The 26,930-nt window shown below is 35.6% G+C and overlaps 1 protein-coding gene across 1 annotated transcript in view; it reads left to right on the forward strand.

Moving 5' to 3' along the window:
- Positions 1 to 282: 282 nt before the first annotated feature.
- ACTR3 (actin related protein 3) overlaps positions 283 to 26,930 on the forward strand; it is a 54,772-nt gene continuing 28,124 nt past the window's right edge. The window contains exons 1-3 of the mRNA XM_033112325.1: positions 283 to 645; positions 19,963 to 20,018; positions 23,743 to 23,867. Of these exons, the coding sequence (XP_032968216.1) occupies positions 602 to 645; positions 19,963 to 20,018; positions 23,743 to 23,867 (225 nt within the window). The 5' untranslated portion in view covers positions 283 to 601. The remainder of the gene's footprint in view (positions 646 to 19,962; positions 20,019 to 23,742; positions 23,868 to 26,930) is intronic.

Here is a 26,930-nt window from a genome sequence, read left to right on the forward strand (position 1 = left end):
ATTCGTGGCTGCGGGATGCGGTTCCATCCTCCCTCAACCTAGCATAGAAGTAATTGAAACTAAAAGCCCCTTTCAGCTTCCGAAGAATTGGAGACTGGGGCTGACTTCTCCGCCCCTACACTCTAGGAAAACCCGAAGTGGATTTCATTAACGTAGGGATGGGAGCCGCCGCCGGTGACCACACGTCATTGCGCATGCGCTCTCACCCCTCCCGCTCGGAGCCGGAAGGGGGAGCGCTCGCTGCCTGGGCCTGGGCTGGCCAGGGCGTCGGCACCGGCGGCCATCTTGACTTCCCGGGGAAAGGCGGCGTGAGGGGGAAGAAGTTGTATGGTGGGGGCAGGAGTGAGGAGGAGGGGAGAAAGAGGGGGAGGAGGCCGCGGCGGGGCAGGGCGGGGACTGCCTGCCCGCCTGGGTTGCGGAAGTGGTAGCGGCTGACCGAGCCTGCTGCTTTCTCGCTACTGCTTCGGCTTCCCGGCTACCCCCCGGACAGAGAGCGGCCCGGCTGTGGATGGTGAGATAGCTCCAATCTCCTGCCGCCAATCCCTGGCCACAACCGGTACGGAGCAGACGGCGGCAGCGGCAGCAGCAGGAGAGGAGGAAGATGGCGGGACGGCTGCCGGCCTGTGTGGTGGACTGTGGCACCGGGTAAGGGGACTGACGAGCGGGGGTGGGGAAACTGAGGCTGAGGTAGGAAAATGGCGGGGGAGGGAGGAGATCGGCAGATGAATGGTGCGGCAAGGTGCCGTCGCCGGTGGTGTCAGTCCTCGCCCCGCTGTGTTGCGAGGGGTGGGGCCCGGAGAGGCAGGGCCTCCCTTGTCCCCTGGTTTCACCTCTGGGACCCGGGCGCGGGGCCGAGAAACCCCCGGGAGTGGATTTCTCCGCGCTCCTCCTCCCGGCCCTTCCCCCACCGCGGTGGGCAGCGCCGCCCAAGGAGATGCGGGGACGGTCACCTCCCCGGGGCGCGCGGACGCGGTGGGGGTGGTCGCCGAGCCGTGGCACCCGGCTCTCCTTTCCTTCCGCACCCTGCCTGCCTGGTGGGTTTGGGCATCGAGCGCGGGGACTTGCCTGGCAGAGGAGCGAGAAAAGAGAAGCGCTCCGTGTAGGTTTTGCAAGATTGCTGTGACAACACTGCCTAGGGTGTGGGTGGGGGAGTGGGATGAATCGGACTCTGAAAATGGGAACCGAAATCGGGGCTTTCATTGGACCACCCACCTCCTCCTCCTCCTCGAACGCCCGGTGTCTGTTCCGTCTCCCGCTGCATTTTAACCGGTGAACCTAGTCACATTTTAATTTGAGAGAGAAAGAGGTAATGTGTTACTTCTCTTGCTTCAAAAAAGTCCCCCAGTGAGCAAGCGCGCTGCAACTTCCTTAGTTTTGTCAAAGCTGCTTCCTGCTTTCAGTCTTTTATACCCTTATAAGGTAGTTTTTCGTTTCCAACCTGAACACATCTTATTAGAACTTTGAAAATTAAGCCGATTTTAAATAGACTGAGTTACTGGTGCTAGGTATCAATTTATGTGAACCTGAAAAATTTATTTGTGTTCTACGGGAGGGAGGAAGGGAAGCACCCGGGAAAAGAAGTTCATTCTGTGACGGTATCATAAAGAGGGAAGGAAGGTATAGAGTTATAAAGGGTTGTGCTGGCTTTTCAAAGAATTCTTACAGATCTGTACTGTAGTTTACTAAAATACAGCGTGGCGTTAACGTGGTCGTTCTTTCTGTATTAATGGGCATTGTAGAGAGTTATACTATACTTTGTAATTACATAGAAAATACTGTATTTTCTAGAATGCTTTATTTTACGATATTGGACATGTTTTCTTTTTGTGCGTGTGTGCTATGTTGATTTATTATTACATCTCTTAATTCCCAAAATACTCCAATTTTGGGTGAGGGGGTTGAGAGGTGAATTGCCAGCCTTCTCTCCCCCCTCCCTGTTTATTATTCAGCAAGCTGCTTTTTCTTAAAGATGGTATGCTCCTCCTCCTCTTTGCTCCCTGTAAAATTTCATGCTAGTGTGGCAGTTTCTGAAATCCCAACCATGCATAGGGAAATAACCTATTTATTAATATTTTCCCTTGGGAAACATTAGCCTAGTTTAGCCTTGGGAACGTCTATGTATTTTTTTGATGGACAGCTTATTAATTTGTTTTCTTAATCCAGTCTCACTTCCCTAAACCAAGATTTCTCTTTTTATTTTAATTGGTGAATAGTTTTATGTTTAGGTTCATTTTTAAAATTAGATTTGGCCTGACTGAGGAAGAATTTTCAAGTGTATTTTGTTCAAGTGAAAAATACTGCTACATAATTCATATTTATGCTTTACAAGTGACTGGATTGTCAATAAAATTAGATAATTGTCACCCTAATAGCATGGTAATATCTGAAGTAGGATGTTACTTTTTCTTCATTCCCCCCCCCCCCCCGTTGGAAATACAGTTTTGGTTATTTTTGAATTAGTATACTAGGTATTTCATTGAAGTTAACTGTCCTTAATTGACCTTCTGATAGGACAACCTTGAATTTAAAACACCTGCTGGTGTAGGTGTAGGGAGAGGGGTTCAGTACTTAGGATATTTTTGTTTTAATATTTCAGTTACTACTACGTTAATACATTTTACATTGTTGCATTAGTTTTATCTTAAAAGGAGGACACTCATGATTTGAATGGAACTAATTAGGATTCCCCATTTCCTATCACTTTTACCATCTGTCACAGTCTGAAATTCTAAGAGATCCATTTATTTTGGTTTGCAAGGCTTTTGGTCTTTCTGTTGCATTTCTTGGAATGTTACTCCTTTAGTTTTATTAAAGCACATAGATAGCTCCTTGAGATTGGGTCTGGGGTAAGCATCTCTAACTAAGGCCTTAATAGGGAGTTTTATGTTCTAGAATACTGTGGTCCCCAGATGCAAATCGTGCACCTATAATTTGTGTGTTCCTTTGTGCTTTAGAGAATGCATTCATGCATATCTTAAGTATCTAATTGCAGTTTCCCACTTAATGTCAGTGAAAAATTATAACCTTAATCAGGTTGCTCATTCCATTTCATTATATAAGTTAGGCAAAGGTGACAAAAAAAAGTGGCCATTTATGGAACTTGGTGGTCTCAGGTGAGAAAAGCTGTAAGAATTAGGAAACTTGAAGCTTAATCCCAGGACTTAAAGATCCCCCAGCAAAAATCCTTTATCTCGATATAAGATGATGAATCACCTAAGCCAAGATCATAAAATAGCTCCTTTTGAAAAGAATTTAGAAAGGAGCAGTTCTTTCATATGATACCCTATCTGCATGCTTTTTTGGTCTGTATTAAGATAGTACTATAGAATACAATTTTGCCATAGAGATTCTCATTGATAGAGTTGGTTGCTTAAGAACTAAATTACAGAACTCAGTCTGCTACTAGTGGTGAAAGGAAAACATTGTTTAAGAAAGCCTTTGTAAACACATAACACTTGCAAAGTTAAGAGTATCTTATTTTTTGCGTGTTTTCACTCAAATTTCTTCAATATTCAAGCCAAATAAAGGAATTCCTTATGTACTTTTTATAGTGTAGCTTGGTTACAGAACTTTGCATTGTAAAATTACTTTTTCCCCTTTACAGTTTTCTTTTTTTCCTGATAGATACTGCATTGGTAAATTCTTTTCATTGATTATGATAGCAGAAGTTAATATAGCCTTATTGTAGAACTCTTGGATATATTCAGATCTAGAATGGATTAAGGAATTTCCCTAATGAACTTAAACTTCTTAGCAATCTTAGAATTAAAATGTGAACATAAATATTTTGTTGAGAGTAGTGGATGAGGAGCTTATTTTATTCATCCTGTGGCCACATTCTAGCAATAAGTATAGATAAGCTGATCTTGTTTGAGAGAGCAGAGGGGGAAGGACTGAGTGCATGGGGGGAAAGTTTATGTTTTGTACATGGTATTTAATAGTGCTATTCCTCCAACCATCTCCAAGGCTAGAAACATTCACAATATCTTGTTACAAAAAAACATTAAAGTTCTCATTCCTTCACTGATCATGTTTTGTGTGCTGTTGAAAGTAAGTGTAACAGACATGATCCTGTTGAAAAGTTTATTTGGCTTAGACTTTCCTATGTGTCTTTCTCTTTTCCTTTCCTGTCTGACAATTTTGTGTTGAAACATTGATTTTTGAATTGCATATATGTTGTATGTAGTGAACTTCCCAGCCTTATTGTAAAACACAGTTAAGAAATTTTATTTTTAAGCACAAAAGGGAAAGATCCACCAGTGGCGGACCTGCTGGCCAGGCTTTTTATTTACCTTAATCTTTTGACAGCTATTTTTACCTCAATTTACAAGTGAGGAAACAGGATTAGTGAATGTAAGTTACTTTTTTAATGTCTTGCAGTTAGCAGTTAGTGAGAGTTGCTATTTGGACTTAAGTTTTTCTCTATTTAAGCCCTGTGTTTTTTTCTGTTACACCATGGGGACTCCTGAGCCCCTTTTCAGAACTAAGCACTTTGTTTTATTTTTATTAGTAATGTAAACTATTCTTGTTTAAAATAACCTTGTTAAAAAAATCCCAGCCCTATGCATTTGATTTAATTAATTAGAGGAACCTTTCTGTGCAGCTCTTTCTGACTTAGATTTTTTTCTGGGTGTGTGAATTCCTACACTAATTTCTTTGTAACTTTGATTAAATTTAATCTGCAAAAAATTTACTTATAAAAACCAGAGAGAAAAATGTAGATAAAAAGGTTTTTATCAGGAAATACTAACAACTAACATTTATCAAGAATTATGTGTCAGGCCCTGTGCTAAATGCTTTATCTCATCTCATTTACTTTTCATATCAACCTGAGAAGTATTACTCCATTTTATAGACAGGAAAATTTAGGTTTAGAGAAGTTAAACTACTCTGCTGAGGTATTGTAGCAAATAAGTGTGATAGAGTCATCACACTAATAGTCTCCTTACATAGAGGATGAGTCTTTGCCAATTTTGAATCATTTAGGTATTCTTGAGAGAATTCATATATGATGTTATAAAGGCAGACATGTTAGTAATTTAAGGAGTATTTGCACAGGTGGAAAAAATGCTATTGTCAAATTAAAGCTTACTATATACTTAGCAGCAGGTCAGGCATTCTTGGAATTATAATGAAAATGTATTATACAATCTGCTGTCAAGAATCTTAAGACAAGAGCTAAAAATCATCTTAAAAAATCAGATGGTGGAAGACTGCATTAACCAAATGTTAAGGTAAGTACTTTTCCGATAGTAATAGCTATTCTATAGGTTGTAAGGAAGGAAAGCGATTATTGTTATTGTGGTCATGAATGGTCAGGGAAGATTTAGTGGAGGTGTAGGGTATGAGCTCTCTTTTTAAGGATTTGGAAGGATGCAGGGGAAGGAAAAGCATATACGTGTAGCAGAAAGGGGAGAGTAGCTGCTTCTTGTCTTTAGATCTCTTAGCATATGTTGTACCACTCCCCTACCTTATGAGTTGAGGAGTACGTAATAGCAATACAGACTAGATTATGTAATGTGAAGAGGTACTAACATTTATTGAGCACTTACTGTGTATCTGGTTTTCATTATATGTCAGCAAAACTTTGATTCAAAATAATTTTACTTGATAGAGAATAAAAATCTAGTAGAGGAGTGAAATGTTGTAAATAGGTCTTTTAGAATATTTGCAAGGTGGAATGCAGTGGGATGAGATGTAACAGAGGTATTTGGGATGTAGTTATGGGGCTTAGCTCAGTAGGAACTCAGATCTTTGTTGAATGAATGATTGAATGAGTGAATGAATGAACAAGAATTAGAGGTGTGGTTTAAAAAAATTGCCTCAGACACACCTGTACCCAGTGACTCAGGATCTCAAGGGTGGGGTCTAGGCATATTTATTTAAATGAGCTTCCCAGATGATTTTTTAAGCAGCTGTCTCAGCATCACCTTCTGGAGCAAAAGAGAGAAATTTGGGAAAGATTGGTTTTGTTTGTATCTTCCTTCTGGCAATTGTATTGTTTTGTATTGTGTATTTATGGTTAGCAAAGGCTTTGAAGTCATAGCTGTTTTTGAGTTCATGCTCTACAATTTACTAGCTGTATGACCGGAAGCTGTACACTTCAAACTCTGCAGGCCTTATTTTTTCCATCTATTATTTGGAGATCATAGTATCTAATGGTTTATTTTATTTTATTTTTGAGGTAATGAATGAAAGTGGTTCAGCACAGTGCTCAATACATTGTAATTATTACAATTATCAGTTAGAGCCCTTTTTTGTTGAATTGAAGATTTTAAGGAAAGGAACACAGTATCGTGTTTATTTTCTTATCACCTGTAGTCCTTTGCCTACCTACTACACTTGTTTGCACAGTCAAAATGTTTTTGCTTATTTGAGAGATGGAGGTATAGCTAGGACTTGGCAGTTGATTCTAGTAGATTGTAAATAGGCATCAATGAAGATTTCAAGAGTGTGAGTTTGAGTGGGATAATAAGGGAGTTGGTTTTAAGAAGCTGAGTAAAACTGGAATTTGTTATTGAATTTGGAATGATCCATAATTGGAATTGCTCTAGAGGAAGTTAATACAGGAACTTCAGGAATGAAGGGGGAGATTTCGCAATCATCATTATAATTTATACATTGAAGCTAATTAAATGACAATTTAAAGAGAAAACAAAAGATTGAATATTAATGTTCCTTGTTTAAAAAATATTGGATATGTGACCTAGCTTCGTGAGCATCACAGTGAGGAGAATGAGTGAGCACAGTGGCTCGAAGTGATGAGTGATTAGTTATGCTGACAGCCAGTCTCCTATCTCATCCCATTTTTTTTCCTGAGGAGGAGAGTGCTCAAAATAGGTCTAAAATTTCCTTCCACAGTGTTCCTTCATGCCCAGCGTGCTTCCCCTCCTCCGTCACGTGGAAACATAAATGGTTGGACTTGACAAAAGTGTGGAATGGTTAAAATGTTGCTCCAAGCAGCATGTTCTCTGAAACAAAATTCCTCTATTAAAAGGCATTTGAATGCTCACCTGTAATTCTATTGGAACTTGTAGCCTCTTTTATGACACTACTGATCTGTAATAGCCACTGGCATAAAGAGTCAAGAGCAGAGCAGTTAAGTAATAATAACACTACATTAACATGCTTTATAGCTTACCAAGCACTTATAAATACATGCATTATTAAGTAACAGTACAAAATAAGTTGATGTTAGTGGATTAATGTTTTAAGTTTGGTTCTTCAGAATAGGATAGTGATTAATATTACTTTGTGTGCTATTTGTTTTACATCTTTATGTGGGCCTTTATATCATAAAATATATGAAAGGTATGAACGGGGTTAATACCAGAGTAGAAAGACAAATATAATATCCTATTTTGGAATTTTAATAATTTTCTTCCAAATATTTCTGCAAAACTGTTTCAAACTGTTGTCTTCAATCCTCATGACAGCTTTATGAATTCAGTTTTTATTCCTTATGCATTAGGAATAAAGTCTATGACAACAAGATAGTAATTGCTGGAACAAACATTTCACTCATGACTTTTTGATTTTTAAGGTCCATATTCCTCCTCTCCACTAGTGAAAAGGAGTTAGATTGTACTTTTTAGGCCTAAGAGGACTGGAAGGGTGTTGATTCATTCAACAGTTTTAGAAAAGAACAATGATTAATATAAAAGATACCCTTATCAGAATTATTGCCTGCTAACGTTTTATCATATTTATTTCATCTCTTTGTTTTTTTAAGAGTGAAAGATCATTATCAGTGACTATCCCTGAGTAGACTTTTCCCCTCCCCAGAGGCAGGACCATGATAGATTAACCCTTTCTTGTATAAAGCTCATTTTTTTTTTTTTGCAATTTATTTCTATTATCCAGGCCTTCCCTAACTTTATTACATTTCCACTACTATTCTTCTAGTCACCAAGTTGTTGATAACTACAAAAGTGCTTTTGAATGCTCTCCTTTACTATTGTCCCTTCTTTAAGCAATTTTCAAGTCCTTTTTCTTTCTTGCTAGCCAGAATCACCATTGTAGATTTTTTTTCATTGCTGATATAACCCAGGGAGATTTTCTGTATATTTAACTTGCTTCTCAGGACCGCAAAGGAAAATTTTGGTTTAGTTTTTTAAAATATGATGTTGACCGTCTGAGTTTATAAACTTAGGATATTTTTGCCTTTTTCATTTTATGATCTCTTAAAAAAAACCATTTAGAAAATGACACTTTTTTAAGTATAGGAAAGTATAAAGAAGGAAAGTGCATTCATAATTTGACTGCCCAGATAGCCCAGTTACATGTTTTAATATAAAGTAATACATATGCATATCTTTGCATGAATTATCTCTGGGATCAAACCATAGCATGAGCATAAGGAGTAGTAAGTAGTCTTCAAACCATTGAAATTCATTGAGGTATTTTAAAAAGCAAAGTCTGGATTTTTCTACTGTTAACCAAGCTTAGATTCCTGGGCTAAGCCCTACTGGATTATGGTGTATTTTACTTTTTGCATATTATTGTGTTTGTTTTGTTAAGGATTTTTGCATCACAGTTGACACTTGAACAACATGGATTTGAATTGTGTGGTTCCACTTATACATGTGGATTTTTTCAATACTGTAGATTATTTTCCTTATGAGTTTCTTTATATTTTATTTTCTCTAGCTAACTTCATTGTAAGAATACGGTATATAATACATATGCAAAATATGTGTTAATAGACTGTTCATGTTATTGACAAGGCTCCTGATCAGCAGTAGGCTTTAGTAGTTAAGTTTATTAGTAGTTAAGTTTGAGGAGTCAAAAGCTATATGCAGGGGCAGCCGGATGGCTCAGTCGATTAGAGCGCTTGCTCTTAACAAGGTTGTCAGTTCAATTCCTGCATGGGGTGGTGGGCTGTGCCCCCCTGCAGCTAAGATTGAATACGGCCACTGGACTTAGAGCTGAGCTGCTCCCTCCACAAGTAGATTGAACGACAGTGACTTGACTTGAAGCTGACGGGCCCTGGAAAAACACACTGTTTCCCAATATTCCCCAATAAAAAAAATTAAATAAAAAGTTATATGCAGGTTTTCAACTGTGTAGGGAGGTTGGTGCCTCTAATCCCCACCTTGTTTAAGGGTCAGCTGTATATTCATTACGGATATCGGTCTGTCCCTTTCTTTATCTGGAAAGTTTTTATCTGATTTTGATACTAGAATTATTATGTTGTCCTCATGAAAGGATTTGGGATGGGTTTCCTCCTCTTTTTTCTGAAAGTGCTTTTGTAAAATTAGTGTTTTTTCTTCCTTAAATATGTGTTAGAATTTACCAGTGAAACCATTTGGGCCTGGAGTTTGGTTTTGGGAAAGGTTGCTGATAATTAATAGCTATGGGGTTATTAAAATAGATTTTATATTTCATCTTGTGTTGAATTGATAAATTGTATATATGAAGGAATTTGTCCATTATATCTGAGTTGTTTAATGTGATAGTTTGGTTGTTTTGTAATATTCTCTTTTTATCCTTTTGATGTCTGTGTGGTTTATATTATTAGTCAGTTTTTCATTCTTTATGTTGGCTATTTCTGTACTAGTTTTTCGTGATCAGCCTAACTGATCTTCTCAAAGAACGAACTTTTAGCTTGTTAATTTTCTCTATTTGTTTTCTATTAAGTTGATTTCTGCCCTTGTGTATACTATTGACTTTCTTCGATTTACTTTGGGTTTATTTTGCTTTCCTCTTTCTAGCTTTTTAAGGTGGAATTGGAATCTTAGGTACTGATTTTAGACCTTTCTATTTTTTCTAACATAGGCACTCAAAGTTGTAAATGTCCCTCTAAGCAGTGCTTTAGCCCTTGAAATATTTTCTAACTTCCCTTTTGATTTCTTTGACTTATTGATTATGGCTAAGAGTGTATTTAATTTCCAAATTTTGGGGTTTTCCTAGATAATCTCATTGCTACTGATTTCCAATTTAATTCCTTTTAGTCGGAGAACATTAGTATTTATGATTGCAATCTTTTATATTTATTGAGACTTGTTTTATGGCTTAGCATGTGGTCTAGGTCCTGGATTGGCACACTTTTTCTGTAAAGGGCCAGATAAGAAATATTTTAGACTTTGTGGGACACATACAGTCTCTGTCTCCACTGCTGCTGCTTCCCCTCCTTTTTTACCCCCTCCCCTACCTCTCCATTATTCCTCCCTTCCCCTTCAAAACTGTAAAAACTGTTTTAAACTCACCAGTGACACCAAAACAGAGCACAGGTTAGATTTGGCCTTTGGGCCACAATTTGCTAATCCGTTGTCCAAATGAATGTACCATGTGTACATACTTAGCAAGAATTCATATTCTGTAGTTCTTGAGTGTATATTCTATAAATATCAGTTAGGTCAAAATGGTTATTAGTGTTGGTCCTCTATGCCTTTACTGATTTTTTTTTTTGGGGGGGTGAGAGGCGGACTCTGATTCCTGAGAGGCTAGGTGACAGTTTCCTCCTGTAAGTGTAGAATTATGTCAGCTTTTAATTCTGACACATTTCAGGTATGTTGAAACTGTTAATAGGCATATACTGTTATGTCTTCTTGACGAATTTATCCTTTTATTATAAAATTTTTCCTCGTCTCTGGTGTTACTCTTTTTCTTAAGAGTAGTTTTATATTGTATCAATATAGACAGACATGCCAGCCTTCTTATGCTTACTATTTGCTTCCCATCCATCTTTTTTCATTCTCCATCTTTTATATTTAAAGTGCACAGCATGCAGACAGCATGTAATTGGGGCTTGCCTTTTTTTTTTTTTTTTAAAAATATTCTATAACTCCCTTTTAACTGGAGAGTTTAGTCCATTAAATTTAATGTAATAATGGACATGGTTGGATTATATACCATTTTATTATGTTTTTAATTTGTCCTTCTTTTCCTCTTTCTTTTGAAGTATTTGAACATTTCTTAGAATTCTATTTAACTTAACTTACCTTTTGGCTTTTTAACTGCATCTCTTTGCAGTTTGTTTTTCGCTATTGCTATAGATTATAAACACATCTTTAAGAAAAGTTATTACCATTTACTTAGAGTTAATACTTTAAAACTTCATGCAAAGAGTAGAAATCTTGCATCTCTGTAGGTCTGTTAACTCTCTACCATTCCTCTACCCCATGTTCTTTTATGCTACAGTTATAGATATTACACTTACATATACTATAACCCCACAAGATAATATTTTTGCTTTAAATAGTTATAAGCATGTTAAAAAATTGAAGAGGGGGCAAAATCGTCTTTTATATTTACCTAGCTGTTTTATCATTTCTGATGTTACTCGTAACATCTCAGTTTTTCTCTGGTGTCAACTTCCCCTTACTCTGAAGAACTTTCTTTAGCTCAGGTTTGATGGCATTGTGTTTTCTTTTAACTGAAAAATGTCTTTAATGAACTTTCATTGTTGAAGAAATTTTTGCTCCTATAGATTTCTGAGTTGACTGTTTCCCCACTCACTTCAGACTTTAAAAATGTTATTCCACTGTCTTCTGGCCTCCATAGTTTCTCATAAGAAGGTGGTAGTAGTTTGCTTTTTTGTTTCCTGTTAATGGGTTTCTCTGGCTTCTTTTAAGATTTGGTCTCTGTCTTTGATTTTCAGAAGTTTGGTTATGATGTGCCTGCCCCAGGAGGTATGGTTTTCTTTATATTTATTCTGCTTGGGTTTCATTGAGCCTCTTAAATTCATAAATTTATGCCTTTTACTAAGTTGGGAAAGTTTTCAGTCATTATTCATTTAAAAAAGGTTTTTACTACCCTCTCTCTCTTCTTGAGGACTTCAGTTATGTCAACTTTTTCCTATTGTTCCTCGAGTCTCTGAGGCTCTATTCTTTTCTCTGTCTTTTTTAGGCTTTCTGTTTTTCCTTTTCTCTTTTTAGGTTGGGTAATTTCTACTTAGCTGCCTTCAAGTTCACTGATTACATCCTGTCACCTCTGTTCTGCTGTTTAGTTCATCCAGTGAATGTTTTTAAATCTGATACTGCATTTTTCAGTTCTAGAATTTCCATTTGTTCTTTTTATAGTTTTAGAGTCTCTGGTGGTATTTACTATATTATTAGTCATAACAAGTGTGTTTTTCTTTACTTCATTGTGATAATCATAGCTGCTTTCAAGTCTTTAGTAATTCTAATATTTGGGTCATTTTGTCTAATGTCAAATGTCTTTCCCTTGGAGAATGGGTTACATTTTCCTGAATCTTCATATGTAGAGTAATTTTGGTTTGTATGTATATACTGTTCTTGTTTATCTCTTCTCTTGTTGATGAACATATGTTTTGCTTCTAATTTTGGGCCACTGTGAATAATGCTGTTGTGAACAATTGTGTACACATCTTTGTGTGGACATATTTTTATTTTATTTTTCTTGTTATATACATAGAAGTACAATTGGTGGGTCATATGGTAAGTGAATGTCTCAGTAGTTTCCAAAGTGGCTGTATCATTTTGCATTCCAACTCCATTGTATGATACTTTAGTTTTAATATGCTTTTTTTTTTTTTCCCTATGGAGTTGAACATCTTTTCATTTATAGCCATTTCAAGTTCTTTGACTGGGTACTCCTTATTTCCGTCCCTGGTTGTAATCACTTTTTAGGTATCCTTTAATATGTTAAGGAAATTAACCCTTTGTTCTGAGTACAGATAATTGTTTTCTTTTGGTCACTTTTGGCTACTTTTGGTATGCTTTTGTGAAGAAGATTTAAATTTTCCAATAGTTGAAATAGCAATTTTTTTTTTTAGTTGTCTGGATTTTAAATTATAGTTAGAAAGCCCTATTCCAGGATTATAAAGAAATTATCCTACATTGTTTTTTAAACTTACTGTGTGATTCCCCCCCCCCCTTTTAATCTTTGGTGCATTTAGATTTATATTACTTTAATATGCATAGTTCTACCTAATTTAATTTTTTTTCTGGGTAGCTACCAAGTTGGAATAGCTTCTTTTTATCGTGGTAAAATATATACAACATAAGATTGACTATTTTGACCATTTTTAAGTGTACAGTTTAGTGGCATTAACTACATTCACGTTGTTATGCAACTGTTACCACCATTCATTTCAGAACATTTTTATCTTCCAAAACTGAAACTCTGTACCCAAAAAACACTTACAGCCCCCCACCCCCCATCCTATTTTCTGTCTCTGAATTTGACTATTCTAGGCACTGCACATAAGTGGACCATATAATATTTGACCTTTTATGATTGCACTTAGCATAATGTTCTCAAGGTTAATCAATATTGTATCATGTGCCAGAATTTTCTTTTTAGGCTAATATTGCAATGTATGTATATACCACCACATTTTGTTTATCCATTCCTCTGCCAATGGACTCTTGGGTTGCTTCCACCTTTTGGCTGTTATGCAAAATGTTTCTGTGAACATTGTTGTACAAATACCCGTTCAAGTACTTGCTTTCAGTTCTTTTGGTACATTCACAAAAATGGTATTGCTGGATCATGTGCTATTTTATGTTTACCTTTTTGAGGAATTGCCCTATTATTTTCTGCAGCAGCTCACTGCTTTACTTTCCTACCAGCCATATGAAGGGTTCCAGTTTCTTCATATCCTCACCAACATTTGTTATTTTATTTTTGGGGACAGGTAATAGCCATCCTAATAGGTGTGAAGTGGTATCCCGTGTTGTTTTTGATTTGCATTTCCTTAATTATTAATGATATTGAACATCTTTTCATGTGTTTATTAATTAGTCTTTTCTTTATCTTCTCTGGAGAAATTAATCCCTTATCAAATATATGATTTGCAAGCATTTTCTTCCACTCCATGAGTCGCCTTTGCACTCTGTTGATAGTGCCCTTTGGTGTACAGTTATTAATTTCCATGGGTCCAATTTACCTATTTTGTTGTTGCCTATTCTCTTAGTGTCGCATCCTAAAAATCACTGCCAAATCCAGTGTCATGAAGCTTTCCCCCTTTTTCTGCTAAGAGTTTTATAGTTTTAGCTTTTACATGTAGGTCTTTGATCCATTTTGACTTAAATTTTGTATGTTATAAGATAAAGGTCCAATTTCATTTACTTGCATGTGGATATCCAGTTTTCCCAGCACCATTTGTTGAAAAGACTGTCCTTTCTCCATTGGAATGGTGATGGTACCATGTCAAAAATCATTTGACCATCTATGGGACTCTATTTTAGTCCGTTAGTTTATATGAGGTGTGATCAACAAATACAGTGAATTTAAATTTAAAAAAATTAATACAGTAAAAAACTCATCGCGATGTGTGACATAGAGCCTTTCTGTTTTGATCACAAAATACGTTGAATGCTGCTGCTGAATGTCATCCAACGGAAAGGCAGGGATCTTGAATACAGGAAACAGCACATGGAACCTTAGTAACTGTATGACAAGTTTCAGCTTTATGTGTTTAGTGTGGTGTGAGCTACGGTTGAGAGAAGGTGTGTTTTAAAGTGTGCCACAAATCATCCTCCATCATGATGACAACGCTCCATGTCACACATAGCTTCTGGTATAGGGCAATTTCTGTCAAATAAAAACATTATGGTGTGTCTTCATCCACCTTATTCACTGGATCTGGCACCATGAGACTTCTGGCTCTTCTCCAAAGTCAAATAAATGATTCAGGACATCGAGGCAGCCATGACAGTGCAACTAAAAACACTCACAAAAGAGGACTTCCAGAACTGCTTCAGAAACTGGCAAGAACAATGGGATAAGTGTGTTTGAAGCGAGGGGGAGTGATTTGAAGGGGGATTAATGGCAGTGCGTCTTTTACTGTAATATATTTTTTTATTTGAACATTCACTATATTATTTGATCACACCTCATATTTCTGTCTGTATGTCAGTGCCATGCTGTTTTGGTTACTGTAGCTTTGTAGTAAGTTTTGAAATCAAGACATGAGACCTCCAACTTTGTTCTTATTTTTCAAGATTGTTTTGGCATGATCCCTTGAGATTCCATACACATTTTAGGATAGATATTTCTCTTTCTGCAAAAAAGATTGTTGGGTTTTTGATCGGGACTGCTTGAATCTGTAGACGAATTTGAGTAAATAGCTTGCAAATGTGAAAATTTGTCACAAGTCTAAATACACTAAATGATGTTACCCAAGCTATTTAATTTCATATTTAAAAAACTTAATGGGAGTCTATGTTATCCAAGTGTCTGCTAGCTTTCTGAAGGAAGAGTTTTTGCTGAAGGCAACTTAGAAAGATTTTGATGTGTGTGTGGATGCTTTTCTGCAGATGTGTTGTATAATCTGGTTATGTATTGTCTTCTGAGCTTGCTTAATTATATAAATGACTTTTTTGAACACCCAAAAGAACTTAATAGAAAATTACAAGGGCTATGAAAAAATAAAGTATACTGAGAATTTATGAATTCAAACAAAGTTCACTTTGAAAAAGTAAGGTTAAAATGGTTCACTGTGATGTTTGGTCAGTATTAGTTTTAATTGTAAACAACATTATAACTAGGAGAGGAACATGTATGTATGCTTAGATAAATTCTTAATATGAGAACGTTTGATTGATTTGAAATATATTTGCATTATTACAAAAAATTTGAACTTTGCATGTATCAGTGAAAACCAGGAGCTTTTAGTTTAAATAAAGTGATCACATCCTTGTGGTCTAAACTGTAATTTAAAGAGTTCAAGTTACCACATGCCAATTAATTGTGAGAAAGGAATTTCTTTTAGTCAGAAAAAGTTAGAGAACCTTGTCTACCATCTACTTGTACAGTTTCTTCTCTATAGTGGCTATCAAGAATTTTGGGAGTTTACCGTAAAAATGTTTTTATCAAATTAGGCATTTCAAGTATAAAAACTGATAGAATTCAGTTAGGTTAATGGAAGCTTACATATGAAAAGCTTTTATTTGAAAGTTTTCAATACATTTAGTATACGGTTTGCATCTTTCCTAATAATATAAAGAAAATTTAAATAAAGTTTTTAAGCAAACCTCTTACAGCTATACCCAAATCCCCTCCAGTTTCTTCAAATATTACCATATTTTGTATGCATTCATATGTAAAGGGTTGGAAATATACTTCTCCAGCTCATCCTTTTAGACACATCTTTTAGACTCAGTTCCTGTAAATCTTGCTCTTTTCCTCTTCTCTCTCCTCTTTCCCCTACTTAAATGCGTCTGTTTTCTGCTCATATATGAGCATTAAAATGTTTTTATCTGAGTACCAAAATGTCTTTTTTAAGTCTGAGAGTTCTGTAGTCATATTCTGATGTTTTTTACTCTTGTGACATTTTCTAGATACTTTCTGAACTTTGATTCTTCTGAATTTTTGAGTCTTTTCAAAACAATATTTCAGGTTTGCTAATCGTGTAAGAGAATGGTTTTAAGGAGTCAAATTCTTATTTTGTCATCTAGCACTTAGCTCTGACTCCACTAGAGAAAAATGTGATTTTTTTAAGGGATCAGCCTAACTCAGCAAGTCTTCTAGATTTTAGTATGATTTTCTCTATTTTTTTAGATTGTATTCTATACTGCATTTTTCTTTGAACGAAGAACCAAATTAATTTTTAGAGGCTAAGCAACTTTTAAAGTTAAGTGAACTAGGACATTTCCCCTCATATATCTTAAAAATTGGTGAAAATATTGTCCTCTGTGATAGTCATTAAATATGATAATTTAGTCATCTGTATCTAGTGTATCTAAACTTGACATGATTTTGTTCTTTTGCAATGTTTAAAAAATTTTAAATTCAAGGCTGTAGAACATTAATAAATATATTTGGCTGTTTCCCCCCCTTTCCAAATTTAGAAAATTATTTTGCTATGGTGTTTTGAATATAGTAGAAGTGATTAAATGTTATGGTATATCCATACAGTTGATATACTGTATGTAGTTATTTTTGTGCTTGGGGAAGAGCATACTTGTTTTGATTATGTATTGACTGTTTTGTATTGATAAGGTTAATTAGATACCTCTTTTGGTGTTTATTTTGAAAGTAATTTATTGCTGAGTATGCTCAAGCTAGGGAATTTGATTTTGACCAGGAATAGAGCTTTGATTAAGCTTGTGAATTTTTGTTAAATGGTTTCTTAAGAGAGTTCCTACTTTAATATGGGTTCTACCTCAAATATCTTAGTATCATATTAGGGAGATGGTATTTACACACATAAATAACACTATAGACTTGTGTACATGTTCAGCAAATGGTTGAGATAGTTTATTGAAGTAGAGGATGACTGATAGTTAAAGTGATCAAGAAAGATTTTGTGGAGGAGTCCTAAGTTGTGGTGAGAGCTTTTTGAGAGAGTGCAGGGTAAGCACAGATAACATTGAGGGGAAATGTGCAAGTCATATAGGGGAAAATGAGTACGCTTTGAGTTGGGTTTATGGAAGCAAATGATGGGAGAACTTAATACAATTGGGGCATATGGAGAACCTTAATATTCAGTTAAAGGAATCAGAATCGTAACTTTTTATCTGAAAGGGACTTTAGGAACTATTTACAATTTATCATTTTTGTAGAAATGGGAACAAGTTTGTATTTTATAAGCAGTAGAGCCTCGTATGAAGATTTTTGAATTAGGCAGTGGTTTGGGAGTGAAGATTATTCTGTTCTCTTTTGTAGGGGTGATAGAATTGGAAGTAAGGCATTCTTTTCTGTCTGTTAGGGAATATTGTTGTGTATAATGACTTAAATTGCTGTGATGACAAATAGAAATAAAAGTGGAGGGATTAGTTAAACGAATGATTAGGTGTTAATCCTTCCACTAAGTGTTGGTCAGACAGTAGAATTTTGTGGCTCAATTTTAGGCTGTTTTGTTTTAAGGAAGTCTTTGTTTTGATAAGGCTCGCTAAGTTCCTGTTGTCCACCAGAGAGGCTAAATACACTGCGCTCCTGTCAGTGCCAGTGTAGCCTCTACTTTTTTCAGGTTTCTTTTAACTGATACCCTCTTATTTCAGCTAGGTTACAGTTAGGTTTCAGTGAATTCAGTGGGAACAGGTTATTCATATCAATTGATGGTGGTTTTGTGCATTTGAGTAATTAGTTCTAATTTTTCTGTCTGCAGATCAGGGAAGTATGAGTTGTTCAGTCATGCTGATATTCATCTATTACAGGAGTTCTGTTCTACACTTGAAGTTTTCACATTAATAAGAGACTCTCATTTGGAAGAATAAAAAAATTGGGCAGTGGAAGGGTAATAAAAATATATCAGATATGAACTAAATCTGAAAATCTACAGACTGACTTTGGTTTATAGGTAAAGGGATAATTTGTATCATTAATATAAGCATTTGAAAGTTCAGATATCTGTATGACCTTTATCTGAATATTAAAGGAGAGGAAAATTTGGAGAGAGTGGATGAAAAGAGTAATTATAATTCGAGTTGACATGTATTGAATGTGTACTCTGTGCCAGGTGCTGTGCTTAGTGCTTTAGTTTGTTCTCTTATACTTTGAACAATCTTGAGTTACTTATTTTACAGATGAGGGAGTCAAGACTTAGGAATTATTATGAAATAATACTGTACTCAAACGGGCACAGGTAATCAGTTCTCTGGGAGGTTATGAAAGTTTTCATATAGAGGCAGTGGTACTTAACCTAAATTTTTCAGCATGAGTTAAGAGTTTAGACATTGCAGTCAGAGTTGAAAGGAGCTCATCTCCTATAGTTAGAACAGTTTAATAGTGGCTCTGCGGCATCAAACGAGTCCGTCTGCTCAGAAACCATCAGCGGTTTTCTGTGTGGTGTTAGGGCTGCTGGGGAGGCTGTCAGGAGCCACATACTAAAGGGGCTCTTGACCTTGCAAAGAAATGTTATGTATTTTTTTAAACATGGACACTGGGAAATCTTTGAAGCGATTTAGTCAGTAGAGCAGTATCACATTTTGAACAGTTTGTGTTTTCCCCTTATGTTTAATGATTTAGTCTATCTGGCACGCTTAAGGTTCTTAAACATAGTTTTGGGGCTAAATACCCCCAAAAGAGATTTTCCTCCTTTTATATTAGACAAATATTTCTGTAGATATTATTAGAATACAAGAATGTCACAGCAGTTTACCTGCCTATTATTTAGCAGTGGGTCTGAATATGAAATCATACAATAAAATATTGTCACTTGCTCTTTAAAGCCAGCTCATTAGTTAATAGGTTTTCCTACATAGCCCAAAAGTGCCCAGCTATCTCCTAAGTATGTGCTGCTTGTCAATTTCAGCTTTTATAATTTCTAATCATCATGGTTGTTATTTTGTTATTGTAAGAATATAGGCTGAATCCACTGTGGCAAAACATTTAAAAAAGTATAGTTTTGAATAGTAATCTATTCAAATGGTATGAAATGATATGCAATAAAAATCTCCTTGCCTACCCAGCTCCCTTCCCTGGAGACAACTAAAATTACTGACTTCCTTATATTCTTATGATAGTCTGTGTCTATACAATCAACTATATTTTATATGTTCTTACCCCTTCCCTTTCTTTTATGCAAATACAGAATACTTGAAACATTGTTCTGTACCTTGCTTTGTTCAGTTAACAATACATTTTGGAGATTGTTCCATATCAGGACATAAAGAGCTTCTTTAATCTCTGTTTTAATAGCTACATAATATTCCATAGTATAAATTTAACATGTTCATTTTCTCGTTTGATGGTTATTTAGGTTATTTCCAGTCTTTTGCTAATATCAGTAAGGTTGTAGCAAAAAAATATGCAGTATATACATCTATATACATATTTATGTAGAATAACATTGCCTTGTTGTATATTGTTTCTTTACACACATGTATGAATATCCTTGTAGGATCAATTTCTGAAAGTGGAATTTCTGGTTAAAAGCTATGGGTGTATATAATTTTGAAAGTAGAGATGTTTGAATGAATTTAAAGCTATGGAATTTTATATATGAATTACTCAATGTAATCTCACTTCAAAATAATGGAAATATAAGAATTAAATTTATAATTGCTAAGATATTAGTGATATCCTTATAAAATTCTTTTTGTTTTGCAGATATACAAAACTAGGATATGCTGGAAATACAGAACCACAGTTTATCATCCCTTCCTGTAAGTATTTCTTTTAAACCACAAATAAACTGATTTAAAGATCTTTTTCTTAATAATTAAAGTAAAAGAGATAATCATTTCTGGCACACTGTAATAGTTAATCCTTTAAAAACACGGTTTGCCAAGATTAAGTGTGGCCTCATTTCTGCACCTCTGACCATTTGTTTCAGCTCTGTGTAGCTCTTCATTTACCAAGTCTCCTAAATACCTCTTTGTAAAGACAAAACTGAATTAAACAATTTTCTGTTTCGAGGATATTGTTGTTAACTGTGTGGTTGTAACTAACTTAAGTAGTGCATCACCCATCACACTTATGAAGACTGTCCTTTGGTTTGTGGATGTGATTATTGTTTGCAGGCTCTGTGCTTATTGACGTCCCTGACAAGAGCCTCGTTTCAAAAGAAGGAAGGCATCTCATCTTTATAGAGATGTTAACTTCCTTTCTTTTGTAATACCTTCTAACCATACTTACAGTGTTTTCGTTCTGTCCTATTTTTGTTAACTTCATTTTCTCTGACCATCAACTTTCAATAGTTTTTAAAAAATACTCTTGGGGCGGCCGGATAACTCAGTTGGTTAGAGCATGAGCTCTGAACAACAGTTGCCGGTTCGATTCCCACATGGCCAGTGAGCTGCGCCCTCCACAACTAGATTGAAGACGAGCTGCTGCTGAGCTTCCAGAGGGGCGACTGGATGGCTCAGTTGGTTAGATCGTGAGCTGTTAACAACAAGGTTGCCGGTTCAATTCCTGCATGGGATGGTGGGCTGCGCCCCCTGCCACTAAAGATTGAAAACAGCGAGAGCTCTTTCCAAAGATTGAAAACAGGGTCAGCTGAGCTGCACCCTCCACAACTAGATTGAAGGACAATGACTTGGAGCTGATGGGCCCTGGAGAAACACACTGTACCCCAATATTCCCAAACAAAATAAAAAAAAATACTCTTCATATTTGGTTTGTTAGTGCTCTTATTGGTTAATGTGGATTATGTATCTGGTCCTTGACGGAAATACTTTTGTACTTTTGACTTTCAAACAATTCACCTTTTGCATGTTATGTAGTAACACCTCTGATTTACTTGTCCTACGCTGAATTAAGACTTCCATATCACATAACAAACCTTTTGAGCCTTTGCTTGGTGGTGCTGACTCCTAGAAAATTTAATTTTGAGAGAGTATTTTTGCGCACTACTGTTTGTGTGTATTTGAATATTTTTGTGTATTCTTACTAACTTACAAAGGCAAGAAAGAAATGGGAAAATAAACATGCAGAGAGTAGTGAAAGTAGCTTAAATTGGTTTCAAAATCAGTGAAGTTGGAGCAAGGTAGAAATTATTAGACTTGCCAAAAACTGCAGATCTTCAGTTTCAGTTGGGTACTCATTGGACATGAACAGGTCAGTTGTTTTGTCATTTGTATAGCTCAAACAAAATGCAATGTGGTAAGTAGGAGAAATACACTGTCAAAATTGTACGTAAAAGGTAAGCTTTTGTATATAGTTTTTACTTTTTGGAAACCTATTTGACTTTTGCACTTCTGATCCACTTTTGGCATACTTTTTTAGGATTTGGTTATGTAAGAAATTAGGCTACTACCTAAGTCTAATTCTCTAACACCTAGAACAGATTTTAGGTGACACTGATGAAATAGCACATTGACTATAATAGTCTTAGTTTGGTGATACTATTGTCTTTTTCATTATGTTTTATGCATATTTGTTGTCTACAAATAATTGCTAATTGCTTTTCTTTTCCCCCCACACTTACATATCAGTATATTGATTGTTGTTAATTTTAAGAATTTGATGGCAAATATTGGCTGTGTTGCTGACTAGTTAGTATAGAAGAATTTTTGTGGACTAGTACTTGACTTTAGTTATATTTGAATTTAGTGGTAGACTATTGTGTTTGCTTGTATTAGTATCCTAAGGCTGCCATAACAAAGTACCAAAAACTGGGTGGCTTAAAACAAAAGAAACTTACAGTTCTGGAGGCTAGAAGTCCAAAATCAAGGTGTCAGCAGGGCCATGATCTTGCTGACAGCTCTAGGGGAGAAACTTTGCCTTCTCTGTCTAGCTTTTAGTGTTTGCTGACAATCCTTGGTATTCCTTTGCTTGTATAGAAATCACATAGCTGTCTTCTCTCTGTGTCTCTTCACATTGTCTTCCTTCTCTGTGTGGCTGTCTGTGTCCAAATTTCCCCTTTATATATATAAGGACATTAGTCATAATGGATTAAAGCCTACTCTAACCTCATTTTAACTTGAAAGACCCTATTTCCCAGAAAGGTCACATTTTGAAGTTAGGACTTCAGCATATCTTTTGGGGGGACACAGTTCAACTCATAAAATGCTGATTTTGTAATTTCTTAATTTGTAATCTTTTATAAAGCATTATGTTGTGATCAAACTTTTATTCAGTAGATTACTGATTTGTCACTCTCATCTTTGCAAAATTTGGTTTTGTTTGTGTTAAGTGGTTGTGTTAAGTCTTTCTTGGAGCCCCTTATAATCTTGATCTTTTGAACCCTAGGCTCTCATCATCATTGTATCCGTTCTCTATTTCATCTCTCTGCCAAAATACACAGTTTTAGTGTTCATTGTCTTTATGAGAGATTGGAGCATGTTAAAAATTAATTTGCTTTCTAAAAGAAGGTTTTTGATTTTGGAGTTTTTTTCACCCAGCCAGTTTTAATGCTACAGGTGCAATGTTTATAATCAGCAGATATAGTCATTGCCGCTGATGAGCGTGGATATTTGATCTGGAAAGCCTGTAGATACGGTTCAAAGTTATTTTCATGTATCTTTGTTTCTCAGGAAATTATAGTAAGCCATCTGGATGTCTATGTACATAATAAATGAATTGCTAGAGAAGCTTTCTAGCATTTAAAAGGAGTAGACTGTGGATTTAGAATTTCTTCAGTATTTTCTACTTACTTTATTAAGGATATAATTGTTATTATATAAATGTGTAACAATTGAATGCCAGATTAACTTAAATGTATGCAGGTAATATATTAATATTTTTTTATTTATATTATAAATATATATAGATATTATAGGTAATTATTATAATAAAGGACTGCTTAACTTGAAGGAGTCAGAAATTTAAGACTTAATTAAGAAATACGTAACAAGATTTAGGTCTAGTACTGTATGTTGAATTTCTGAAGATATTTAAGAGGATTGTTCCGGGTTTTACCTAAAAGATTTGAAATTTCCTTTTGTATATGTGATTAAAGTTTAAGAGATCCATATGTCATTGTTATATTTAAATTACTAGTCCGTAATAAAATAGGATAGAAATATGGAGAAAGCTTAGTTTTAAAAAAATTCCCCTTGCAATTTTCCTATTTTCATTTGTTAGTGTTTTTCAATTTTTTTCTTTATGGTTGACCATCAAGCATATCTTGACTTGGTGGGATTACAATTTTACTCGAATTAAAATAGATTTTACTATAGTTTAAAAAAAATATAACTGAAACATTCCTACAGCAGTACTTCTGTTTTTGGCATTTCACATTTAAGGCCTTGCCTCTAGGAGGAAGTTGAGATTTCATTGTGTTAAATGAATTTTGTCATTGGTTTCTTACCACCTTTGTGCTTTTGTTTGACAGTTTAAATTGTTAGATCATGTTTTGTTTGATAACACTTTGTAATGGAAGAAGTTAAATAATTTGTTTCACTTGAAAGTAAATTTTTTGACGTGTAAATAACTTTTATTTTAAAGGTATTGCTATTAAGGAGTCAGCAAAAGTGGGTGATCAAGCTCAAAGAAGGGTAATGAAAGGTGTTGATGACCTAGACTTCTTCATTGGTGATGAAGCAATAGAAAAACCTACATATGCAACAAAGGTATATTTTTATGATTTGTAAAAATATATAACATTTGCTTTAAACAAATTAGTGATTGTGCCATTTGGAATTTCATTCAGTTATAGGCATAATACCCTCAACCTCATCACAGTGGAAGTTTCTTCTTCCCTGTGGCCCCTCCCAACATTGCTTTAACTTTATTGTTTTTTTTTCCCCAGCAGGAAAATTTTTGCCCGTTCAAGTGAGCCGTACTTTTGCATACCCACTAAATCTCAGAACCACCAATGTGATTGGCATTCTCTTACCTCCATATTGCCACATCTAGAGACATTTCCCTCATTGTTATTCAAACCCACATCATTTCTCTCCTTTTTGAAGCTTATGCCACCTGGAAGTGCAGGTCTCTTCCCTTTTTATTCTTTTTCCTTTTCTTGTTCCCTGCTATTCTTTCCCCTTCTTCCTCTTTATTGAGGTATAATTTATATATAATAAAACAGGTAAGTCCTAATTATACAGTTAAAATTTTTTATGACTGTAATCATAGGAGTTTAGGATATAGAGTAAATCTAGTGACCCAAATGCTTTCATTGTGCCTATTCCCACAGTTATTACCCCCACCCCCACCAAAAGGTACACACTATTCTGACTTTTATTATCTTACTTTTAGACATTGACTTTGCCTAATTTGCAAATTTCATTGTTTGTACCTCATTTCTTCCCTTTTCATAAGTTACTCATTAATGAGCAACTACCATGTGTAAAAACTTGGCTAAGTGCTGAAAATGCAGTGGTAAATAAGAAAATGGCTACCCTGATGTCGAGGTTATTATAATATGGTAGGAAAGAAGACATTAAAGAAATAATACCAAGTGTTAAGAGGGTTAGAAAAAGGAAAGTACAGGATGCTCAGGAGTATATATTGGGAGTAGCTCATCTAGTTTACAGACTTAGGAAAGTCTGTGAGGAGGAAATCTTTTAAGCAGAGAGTTGAAGGATAAAATAGCAGTTGGCTGGGTGAATTGTGTAGGCAAGGTTGTTGCAGGCAGAGACTCCAATATTTAGGAAGACTTTAAAGTATAAGGGAACCTGGAACTGATGACCATTGTGCCTGAAGCATAGAGAATGAGGTGGAAAGAGGTGAGGGGGCTGGACAGGTAGGCCAGGATAAGATTGCTGAGAGTGTTGTTAGGCTGTTAAAAGATTTTAACTCTGTCCTTCGGGGAACATTAATGAATTTAAGCAGAGAAGTAGTATTAGTGATTGAAGTCTGTCTGCTTGGGCTGGAATTCTGGGTGTGCCACTTTCTAGCTCTGTGATCATTCAGTAACTTGACCCTTCTGAGTTTTTTTCTTCATCTGTAAAATAAAGATATTATTAGTACTTTAAGATTGTTGGCTGGTTTAATGAGATAATGATATAAAGCAGTTGTTATGGTGCTTTGAACATAATGAACACTCAGTATGTATTGGCTGTTTTTATTATTTGGGGACACAGCATCATTTTGGGCAGACCAGACTATTGTAATAGCCAAGGCAAGGAATGTTAGGGCCTTGGACTACAGAGATGGCAGTGGGGATACAGAGAAATGACATCATGTGTACACGTTTAACTTTATCATGGAAAACCTGACACAGAAAAGTGGAGACAGGAATGTAATGGACACCCAGGTACCCATCTATGGCCAACCTTCTTTTATGTGTAACCACCCCCTCCCCAATAATTATTTTAAAGTAAATCCAGATGTTATTTTACCTACAAATACTTATCTCTTAAAGACAAAGACTTTTAAAAATATAAATATCATACCTTAATACAGTCTGCAATTTCTTAATGTTATCTAAAATACAGTCAGTGCTCAAATTTCCATGATTATTGGTTAATCTGTTTGAATCAAGATTCAAACAAGGTTTACTCACTGGATTTGGTTGGTAAGTCTCTTCATCTATAGGTGCTCCGTGTGTGAGTGTTGTCATAAATTGAAAAAATTGGTTATTTGTCTTGTTAAATGTCCCATATTCTGGATTCTGATGATTATATCTTTGTCATTTCTGCTTTCGATATTTACTTTTTTTGTTGTTGTAAAATGATCGATAAATCTAGAAGTCTGATTAGATAAGTATAAAAATTTAAAAAAATTTTCTTTTGGAAAAGGATATTTAAGGAGTAACGGAATGATTAACAAGATATTGGTGGTAATCTGTACATAGTAGTTGAGGATAATTCCCAGCTCCTAGATAGTTTCCTTGCCCCTATTTCTTGAGATTAAGAACATTTAAGGAGAAACGCTTTTGACTGTGGTGGAGTAGAGAAGAGAGGATAAGTTTAGTTTTTAACAAGTTGCGTTTCAGTATCTGGGAAACATCTGATATATTGTTAGATAACTATTTGGCTTTTGGAGCTCAAACAAGACAGCTGGAGCTAAATATTTGGAAGGTATCAGTTACCTCTGGAAGGGATGAGATTACCTACAGGAGTTTATATATCAGGGAAGAGGCCTAGGACAGCCTGATCAGTGCCCCATTTAGGTTTGGATAGAGGAGGAAAAGTTTACAAAGGAGGCTGAAAAGGCATGGTTAGAGGATGGGGTAAACAGGAAAGAGGGATAGACAGCATGGAATGCTGCTAAGATATCGAATCAGCTAGAGCCTGTCTTTAGCTACAAGGATGTCATTTCTAATCTTAATAAGAATAGTTTTGAAAGAATAGTGAGGCTGGATTACAATAGTTTGGATTTGAATGGTAGGCCAGGAAAAAAAGATAGTAATATTCTTTGAGATTTAGCTGTGAATGGGAGGGAGAGATAGATGAAGAGACAAGATGTGGGATTAAGATAGAAAAGATGTTTAAATGATATTGTGAAAGAGTCATTAGAAAAAATTAAAGTTAGCAGGAAAGATGAAGTTAACCCAAGTGTCTGAGAAAGCTAGAAGGAGGGATCCAAAGCACGGATAATCTAATTGAAATTGGGAATATCTCATATATCATAAAAAAGAAAAAGAGAAAAGGTAAATATGGAATCCGTTTTATAGATTTGGTGAAGAGATTCCTGCCTGTTGGCTTCTACTTTCTCTGTGAAATACATAGTAACATCATCTCTGCTTC

This window comes from Rhinolophus ferrumequinum, chromosome 8 (genome assembly GCF_004115265.2).
Source record: "Rhinolophus ferrumequinum isolate MPI-CBG mRhiFer1 chromosome 8, mRhiFer1_v1.p, whole genome shotgun sequence".
Taxonomy (NCBI): Eukaryota; Metazoa; Chordata; class Mammalia; order Chiroptera; family Rhinolophidae; genus Rhinolophus; species Rhinolophus ferrumequinum.